The 10,193-nt window shown below is 33.9% G+C and overlaps 1 protein-coding gene across 1 annotated transcript; it reads right to left on the reverse strand.

The window, feature by feature from the left end:
* Positions 1-5,336: 5,336 nt before the first annotated feature.
* Positions 5,337-9,444, reverse strand: LOC105168268 (Pectin lyase-like superfamily protein). The gene is made up of 7 exons (XM_011088283.3): positions 8,849-9,444; positions 7,599-7,730; positions 7,117-7,347; positions 6,975-7,019; positions 6,677-6,884; positions 6,068-6,258; positions 5,337-5,982 (listed from the first exon to the last, which is right to left on the reverse strand). The coding sequence occupies exons 1-7, from the start codon at positions 9,203-9,205 to the stop codon at positions 5,590-5,592; spliced, it is 1,557 nt and encodes a 518-aa protein (XP_011086585.1). The 5' UTR covers positions 9,206-9,444; the 3' UTR covers positions 5,337-5,589.
* Between the last annotated feature and the right edge of the window lie 749 nt (positions 9,445-10,193).

A 10,193-nucleotide genomic window follows, 5' to 3' on the forward strand; every position in this document is an offset into this window, starting at 1 on the left:
GTCCTGAAAGTGGGATTTTAGAAACACTTTTTAATGACTTGTAATAGGAAATTAATTTCCCCAAATCTATGTATGTCTATTCATCTTCCCAAAACAAGGTCCTCAAACAAAATCACTTATGCAGTTTGGTTCACAAACAATTTGAGGTTGCACTTTTGGTCCTCAAACTATATTTTTTCTGCATTTTTAATTCTTCGGTTAATAAAATCGTTTTTAGTCCTTCGATAATTAAATTTTTTTTATGTTCGTGAATGCATATTACGTAAGTAAGTATGGCTTTGGGGAACAAGTGTATGATAATGGATGAGTTAGTTTGACTTTCATTAGTCAAGTTATGATTAGATGAGTGAGTTCGATTTTTTGATGGGCTAGAAGACGATATCAGATAAGTGGTTTGACTTTGATGATATAGGTTACAGCGCTAGGTAAATCAGTTTTAATTTGATGAGTGAGGTTATGATATAGACGAGTATATTTGACTTTGATGAACAAAGTTATGATATTAGATAAGTGGGTTTTACTCCAAAGAGTGTAGTCTATGATTTTAGACAAGTGTATAACTTTAAGAGAACACTCTTACTTTTGGATTTCGATAACCAAGTTTGAATTCGGTGAGCGTTGGTTTTGATCTTATATAAGCAAGTCAATTAAGTTTGATTTGCAAAGTTGATGTTATGATATTAGACAAGACAGCTTGACTATAGCTAACTTAGATTACATCGTGAGCATATAAATTGAGTAAGTGATTTTGGTAATCTTAGACTATGATAGTAAGTTTCAATTCGAAGAATTAGGCTTTCATTTTCGATACGTTTTCTTAAGGCATATATACTTAAATTAAGTCCAAATTAAGATTTCTTGAATTTTGAAAGTAGTAATGATATCTAATCTGAATACTTGTTATATAAATTAGTTTCTTTAGTATATTATCATAATTTGGTAGCAATGTTTCTCTAAGTCAATTAGGTGACTCTTTGTACTATATGGAGTTGTACTATGGTCTCGTGACAATTAAACCTTGATAATGTGAGCATGTCTCCTATTAGTGGCATAGATGGCTTGCCAGGATCAATAGTTGTAATGATCCGAATAGGTGTCAAGTAATTTGATTGTGGGTGGAGAATGGATCCAAGTACAATTGATGTAGGTAAATTTTTTAAATACCCTCACGGGAAAATAATTTAAGTATTGTGAAAAGACTTCGTATTTGTCTGATGAAAAAGAACTATAAAATCATTAGTATGGCTGAAAAATTCAGCGGTATTTGTACACTGATGGGCAGACAAGTCTGTCCACCTGCATGCATCTGATGGGTGTCGAATCCACCAAAATAATTTTTACGAACACTTTTGTAGAAGTGTGAGTAGGGTTGAATTCACAGGGATTGGTTTTAAATTAATTCCTTCAAAAATAAAAATAATTAGGTGGTTTTTTTTATTGTGAAGAAGAATAAAAATAAAAACTAAATTAAACTAAAGAGCTAATAAAATTAGAAAAGGTAATTATAAGAGAGAAGTATTCTAGTTAAAGACAGGATCTTGCTTAATTCCACGGTCAATCATAGATACAAATATAACAATCATTCATAATAGATAAGTTGGTTATGGCCGTTGGTACGACCTAACGACCTCACCTTTTCTTACCTTGTGGATAGTCAAGGAACGTCCGTTGACTAAATCCCTAATCAGTAAAAAACCTTGGGAACGTCCTCAAGATTTACTATACCGACATCATTAAGAACTAGAAAAGCCCAATTCTAGTCAATAAATTCCTACGAGAATTTATTTAAGTTAGATTGTGCATTCCCTACAACATAATCAAAAACTTCTACATAAATAATTATGCTATGTTACCATTATTTATTGAACTAAACAAACAATTACGGATTTGCATGTTCAATTGGTTAGGCAAATATTCTTGACAATGAATAATGGTACCTATCATACATAAATTGAATTATTGTAATAAAAGCACAAAGAACAACACAAATACCAATATGAATAAAAGTAGAAAGCATTCACCAAGTTTTCAACCGAAATGAGAGAACTAGCTAGACATGCTCATGTGAAGAACGCATGAAAAGCAAAGTAAGTAAATATCATAAAAACGTAGAGAAATAGAGATACGAGAATTCAAGGTATGAAATTCTCAAGAGTTCAAAAGTTAATCTTAAAGTAAAATTACATCTATATACTAACTAGATACCTAATTCTACTAGAATTAAAAGATAGATTCATAATTGAACTAAAAGACTAATGGAAATAAAATTATTATTCTAGTTAAGCTCCTCATTCATCAAAAAGGTAGTCCAAACAGCTCCATATTCTTGTCAGAAATCAAGTTTGAGTCTTGTCCAAATTTTTATTTTGGTTCTTTTCTTTATTTTCCGTTCCATTTTTCCTTAGTAGACTAATGTTGCAAAATAATATTTAATTAGGAGCATTTTGATCACAGAAGAGGTCAAAATATTACATGAAATAGGCACAAAATGGGATCCTATCAGCATCTCAAAGAGGCACATTGCATGTTGTGTGATTTATTAATAATAAATTAGTAATAAATGTATTATTAATTAAATAATAAATTTAATATTTTTGTTAATGTTGTGTATAAAAAATTGATAAAATAATATTAGTGATTTTACTTTGAAGTACACCATCCAATTAATAAAGATTGACAAAAATAATATTGCGTCTTTATTGATGTCTTGTACAAAAGATTGACAGCTATTATATTGCCTGACTTTATTTGAAGTAACGACACCCACCAATTCTTTTAAAATAATTAATTATTAGAATGTATTTTTTTCAAGAAAATTAATTTTAATTTAATAATAAATTTAATAGTTTTTCTAATATTGTACTCAAAACATTAACAAAATGTGTGTTTATTAATATTGTATACAATAATTGACAACAATCTTATTGCATGATTTTATTTCGAAATAACTATACCTACTAATTTTTTGAACACAATATTAATAAAAATATTAAATTTTTTATTAAACTAAAATTAATTTAATTAAAATACATTTAAAAATAATTATTTTTAAAAAATTTATTGGTGTCGTTACTTCGAGTGAAGTCACGCAATACAATTTAAAAATATTTATTGGTGTTGTTACTTCGAGTGAGGTCAAGCAATACGACTATTTGTCAATATTTTGTACAAAATATTAATAAACACACAATATTATTTTGTCAATTTTTTGTACACAATATTAATAAAAATACTAAATCTATTATTAATTAAGATTATTAGTTTTGATAAAAATACATTCTAATAATTACTTTAAAAAAATTGCTTGGTGTCGTTGCTTCAAATAAAGTTAGGCAATATGCTGCTTGTCAATTTTTTTTACCCGATATTAATAAAGATATAATATTTATTTTATCAATCTTTATTAATTGGATGGTATAGTTACTTCATGTAAAATCATATAATATATTGTTATCAATTTCTTGTACACAATATTAACAAAAATATTAAATTTATTATTAATTAATAATAAATTTATTATTAATAAATCACACAACATGCATGCGTCTCATTGTAGAAAGGGGCAAACAAGGTCTGCTAGTTGTTCGCCCCTTAGTGCAGGAGTATCACTAAATTTTTTCAATAGTACTTATACATTTATAATTGTTTTTCATTATATAACTGTGAAGTCTTTTTGTGGTTTTTCCAATACTATAAAACTTTTAAAACAACACTGTTTTTGTGATTTTCTACTTTTTACATTATTTAAATTATTTTCCCACCACAATAAGGGGAAGGTACAAATAGAACATCATCCGCCTAATAGGCGAGGCTAATGCATTTAAATAAACATCAGGCCAAAAGTCACACAAGGTGTGTATTTAATGCACTCAATCAATTTAAAGTACCTATCTTGATGTCTTTTAAGTTTTGGAAGCTTTGACGACCCAATTCTGTGTTGGAAGTTATAGATTTTGAAGATTTATGACTTGACCATTTGTTGGACGACCCTAATAATTTCCATAGACGCCGACAAAAGGATCCAGGTTGTCTAGGAAGCGATTAGGTATGGAGTCTTCATTGGTTGTAACTTGTCAACACATAAACTGGTTAACTCTCCCAAAGAAAACCATCCGATAGTCAAGTCACTAGGAAGGTTGAGGTCTAGGTACTTTAAATAAGTTTAGTGTATTAAATGTATATCTGGTTTGATTTTGTTCTCATACTTATAGGGATGCTTTCTATACCATTATGAGGCTCATCATCCAGTGCCATTTGTCTATTCATCGACATGTATGCTTTCTCTCATCCTTGGATCCATTTTGATCATTGTCAGCTACAACAAAAATGTGTGGATCCCATCCCGTTTGGATGTTTCTCCTGTTTCTAACAGTAATTTAATAATTTACTTATATTATATCCACATTAATAAGCATCAGTCATGTTGGAGTGGTTCTTCTATTATTGGAAAAAATATGTTTGTTAATGATCAACCAGTTGAGGTGTTTTGGAATATAATTTAACTTCATGACAACGAGAATTGATGTAAATGTAAATGTAAAGGAACAAATTTGTTTTAGAATAAGATTTGTTTATTTTAAGGCATTTAGGAATATAAAATTTAAGATTTTTATGAATAATTGGATTGTTAGACATATCAACTATATATTCTAACCTTGGGATCTTAGTTGTTGAAGAAAGAAGTATGCCTATTTTGATTTGATGAAGAGTATAGTTTATAAAAAATAGTCTAATATGATAAGTTATTACACTTGTTATATGATTGGTTCGATTCAAACAAACTTAGTTCGAATAAATTTTTTTCTTAATGTACTGAAATTTCGAGGGACGATCAAGTAATTCAATATTGGCAGTAGGGTTGGCATCTAGATCGGGTTTATTGGGTCCCAACCCGTTTGGGTTAAATCGGTTAATTCGGGTTTTTTGATGGGTTTGGGTAATCCAAAACCCGACTATGCTATATCAGGTATGGTTCGGGTAACAATACTCATGTACATAAACATCTGGTTATTCGGGCTCGAATTTAAGATTTGTGGAAATTTGGAAAATCGACTACGATCCTATTTGGAAAAAGAAAAAGAATTCTGAGCTGCTATAATCAAAGTTTAGGCCTGTTGGCAAAATCTTGAAAGTCAGCTTTTGGCATCAAGGCTGCAAGCTCCAACATCCCAACACCTCTAACACTTCATTACTATTTCAGAAACTGATTTCTACATCCGACAACATCACATAGTAATATACTAACAGGCAATGATTGTTTTCGAGTTCATTGTATTTGATGTCATTAGCTTATAAGGAGGTAGACACAGGGGATCCTTAAACCTTAACCTTTCAGCTATTTCCTACAAAGTACAAACAATCTTCATATATATATATGTACTCACACCAAGAAACAAGCTCATTTTAACCTTAGTAAACAACAAATGATCGTGTAAATCTAGTACTATTACAATATTCACTAGCTAATAATGGTGCGAAAGGGGCCAGCGTAAACCATGCCGACCACACAAAAAAATACACCAACAATGTAGTACTTATGTTGCAAGAATTGTTTAATCTTTGTCTCCTTCAATGGCAACATCGCTATAATTAGCAAGAATCATTGTCTCCCTGAATCTTATTGCTCGTTGGCTTCCCGAGCTGTAAGCATTCCACCGGAGGGATAGTGGGCGTGTAGAGCTGCCCGAACGTCTGCCAACAGTAAGGATCATACATGTGGTAGCGTTCTTGCAGTGGCTTCAATTGAATGTTGCTGAGCGTTACATCTGTACACGGCATGTTGTCGCTGCACGCAAAGTGCACGGGCTTTACTGTGTAGGTTCCTCGTATGTTTTCATAGTTGATCCCTGACAGAGCAACGGCAGCAGTCTGATTCTTGCATTTGGCTTTGTCGCAGTAGTATTGGTCGATGACAATTGGCAGTTGTACCTCTGAGACTTGGATGTTGGAGAATTGTACTCCTTGCACGGACCCCGACCCCCCCTGGCAAGATTATTACAGTTGTGTTAGAATTGATATTACTGCACGTGCACTGCTTAGATAAACCTTGTTTAAATTCAAAGTTTACCTGCCATGTCTTTATTCTAACACCATTCATGGTATTGTGCATAACAATGTCACGGACAGTGATGTTCGATACGCAAGCCTTGGTGTTATCTCTTCCTAGCCCTCCTATGCTGATCCCATGTCCTGGTCCGCAGTTAACATTGTGTATGTAAACGTTTGTGCATCCCGTCTGTATCGATACACAGTCGTCTCCTGTAAGAAATCAAACTCAATTCTGTTAAATCTTGAAAAATTATACACATTTATGATCTGTGCAAACTTTAATGAGGTCTTAATGGCTTTCAGCTTTGTCCTTTCTTTGTGGGACTGGATAGATGTTCTTGCATTTCCTATTTTATCATTCAGACAGAGACGTATCTATCTAAAACTGGGGCCAAAAGCTCGTGGAGAAAAGATGTTGACAAGTATTGAATGGTTGAGATGTGTCAATCCATCAGCGGCTGAAATATGTTGCCCCAATTAAGTAGGATAAGGTTGTAACAAAAGGGATCACAAGTTTGTCCTACCTATGCATCCCCAAGTGTACTGAGGAACAAAACCTGGGGCTGAGAATTGTAAGAACATGGAACTAGATAAAGGGCAAATAATACTAAGTAAATCAGTAAATTACCACAGGCAAGATTTGAACTGCGGATAAGCACGTCTTTGGAGTTCTGCAGGTGGATTCCGTCAGTGTTGGGGCTGTCACCAGGCGATGAAACACTGAAATTGTACACGGATACACCAATGCAATTGTCGAACTTCAGATGGCATTGCGGGCTGTTCTGGATCGTAATGCCTGTGACCGTCACATTGAAACTGCCGTAGAATCTAAGTGCCTGTGTTTCAAGAAATCCACTATTATTACATGTAATCTCAGAGGCTTCTTTTCTTAAAAAAAAATTGTGTCATGTGGTTGTGGTCCTTACAGTTGGTTTTATGCTTGGCATTTTCCCACCAAGTGAGCTGCTTATCTGCAAATAAGAAAGTCTTAGTTAGGACAGGTTGGATGAGTGGTGAAGGTGAGATGTGGACAAGGGATTGAATTCTTGGAGGGATCAAATTTATTACAGGAATTGGAGGCTTTAGTGCTACTGTGGCATTCAACGGGACGATGAGTTTTGATTGATCATCAAGGGGATCATCGTCATAGGGTGAACTCTGCCACCAAACGGCTCCATTTCCATCTATCGTCCCACTTCCCTTGATTGTGAGTCCCACCAGTTTTGTGAACTCAAGCCATTGCAGAAGGCCCGACCCCCAGTGGCTTGCACTCGTTGGGGCAATAATCGTGCCGTCTAACTGCAGAAGACAAATTTTCCCATTTTAAATCAATTTAGCAAGAAAGCATTCAAGAGAAATGCCAATTAACACTCACATTATCTTACATAAGTCCGACCCGCTGAAACAACAGCTAAGAGTGTCCGAATTTATGCAATTCTTTTACTAACGTCAACACCATTGTCAACCATTAGCCATTACAAAACGTCATATTTCTTGCATTAACGTCTGAATTTCACTACTTCTTATGTTTTGGTGTCAAGTTAGTTTACCTGGAAAACAATGTTGTGCTGGCAGTATGGACCAGAAAACGAAATGGGGCCAACAAGGAACACGAACTCTGCCGGAACATTTAAGACTGAGGCTTCAACCTTACAAGCAGCAGCCCACGCAGCTTGGAATGCCTGCATTTTCACCACACATATTGGAAAAAGAAAAGAAAACTTATAAATTCCGGGACCAGTTTCTGTTTGGCCAAACACGGCACTATTTTCACTTAAAAAAATATAGAACATCATACTTTAACCTCAAAGAGTTGTAAGTTTGTGGAGAAGTATGTTTGGTGTTATTGTTTGGAATCAAGAATAAACAAAGAATCAATCTCCAGGGCCCTCCTGTCCATTTCCTTGGCACTTTCTGTACTAATCTCTTCTTGCTTTTTGCAGCATTGTTTGCTCAAAAATATATGGACACTAACATTTTGTTTGTTTGCCTTTCTTCGGTGTCCCAAAGACCGTAAAAGATATTCTGAATATTTGTCTATACTTTTATGAATCATACAGTTCAGTAAACAAAAAAAATATAAACTCAAATTCATTAAAAAACAAAAAAAAAAAGATTGTACATACAGATCTCTAATAAAAATGCACGTACCCAATTAGATAGGACAAACTGTTACTTCTTACAATAAACTATGATTGAGAGTGAATTAAAGGCTCATTCTACTTTCAACAGACCTTGTAAACGGCCCCTTAGAGTATTTTTGTTAATCAATAAATGTACAGGTGGAGGTATGTCACAGGTACCCAACTTTTGTCCTCAAATCATGAAATATTATGTAATTATCAAACTCCCCACTTTAATAGTTGGCTCATGTGACCACAGAACTAAATATATACTATGACATTGATATATTATGTATACTACACAATTTGGACACTAATGCCACTTTATTTTAAATATGAAAAATTAGCACATCTGAAATTAAATGATTATGGTATAAGTATGTGCCCAAACATTTAACACTTATTGAATTTAATGATAAGAGCGTCATGTTAAGTTGTTTCGAAAATTTTTGTATATGCATTCGGCGCGAAAAACACACACATAACATTAGGTTACGTTGGTGTAATTTCTGACATACTGCTAGGAAGATGTGATCTGTATGATTTATTTTTAAGCAGTTTTGTTAAACATGAAGCTCTACTACAAGGAATTTTCAATAATTGGAATAAATGCTCATTAACTAATTTGGAATTTATGGAAATTCTGAAAAAGTAATGTTTTTACTTTTTTTCCTTACCTTTGTGTCGTCCGTGCTTCCATCACCTTTAGCTCCGAAGTCCAACACATCAAAGACAGTGGGGTCAGGTGCATTTTCCTCACCTTGACTCGGCGGCGGAATTGTGGGCGGAGGGACAGCAACAGGGCCGGCGGCCGGCGGCGGCGGCGGTGATGGAGCCTTCTGCTTGGACTTGCCATGGTGGTGACTGGAGCCGTGGAACTTCCCTTTCTTCTTGGACAGGGAAGCGGCGACGGTTCGGCTCCGTCGCCAGTGCCGTCCTACTCTTCTTGCATTGCATGTTTCCATGTCGGAACACCACACAAGCAGCACAATGACAAGCATGAATGTGAGGTTTCTGAAGCTAAAACCAGCCATTTTGGCGGCGGCGGCGGCGGAGGTGGAGGAGGAGGAGGGAGGTGGTTTATATAGTTTATGTGCAGGGAAAGCGGAGGAGGAGCACTGACAGTTTATATAGCGTTAAGGTCGTTTGAAGCTGATACTGTTGTGGACATGAGCAAAGATTGTCTGATAATGGGCATTATGTGTGTTGTGTTGTGTTGCGTTTCTGCTGTCCGCTTGTGTGTATTTAATGTTACGCATTCCTTTTCGTGAATTTTCAATGAACTGGTCCAATTCGGGAACATGTATATTTGTTGGTAGCTATCATGAGCCCTTGTCCCATTACCAATATTTGGATTTTAAACAAATTTATGAGTTCTTGAGTTTGAATTTCATAATAATGAATTAGGATTTTGCAGCAATAAATTCTTTAGTTATTGGTTATCCAAAATTATATTTTTCGTCTTGTATTTTAAGATTAGTGTACTTTTCATTCCATTGATACGTAATTCTCATTAATTGTCGATAAGTTATAAAAATTCTTACTTTTAGTCATTTTATCAAATTCTCTTGTATTTTGACAGAAAAACACATGGTAAGCATGTGGATGTTGTACAGAATACTTACGAAACAAAAAATGATATTTTTTTTTGTAATTTATGAGACTATTAACAAAAATCACGTAACCAATGAGATTAAAAATGCTAAATATGCGACTAAAGTGGATGAAGAGTTGGCAGCTGCGTGCTTACCACGTGTATTTTTCATTAAAATACTAACAAAATCTAATAATAAGACTCAAAGTGATATTTTTGATAACTTATGGGACCATTAATAAGAATTCATTAATCAATAGGACAAAAAATATACTGTCCCTATATATGGAACAAAAAATACTATTTCCCCCTGTCGATAATTACACAGCTCTTAAAAAAATATTATTTAATGAAAAAAAAAAAAGAATTTCCCTATAATAGTAAATCCATACTAGCTATTATCACAACCAAATAAAAGCAATTGAAAA

The sequence above is a fragment of the Sesamum indicum genome, linkage group LG8, assembly GCF_026168435.1.
Source record: "Sesamum indicum cultivar Baizhima isolate 11 linkage group LG8, ASM2616843v1, whole genome shotgun sequence".
NCBI lineage: Eukaryota > Viridiplantae > Streptophyta > Magnoliopsida > Lamiales > Pedaliaceae > Sesamum > Sesamum indicum.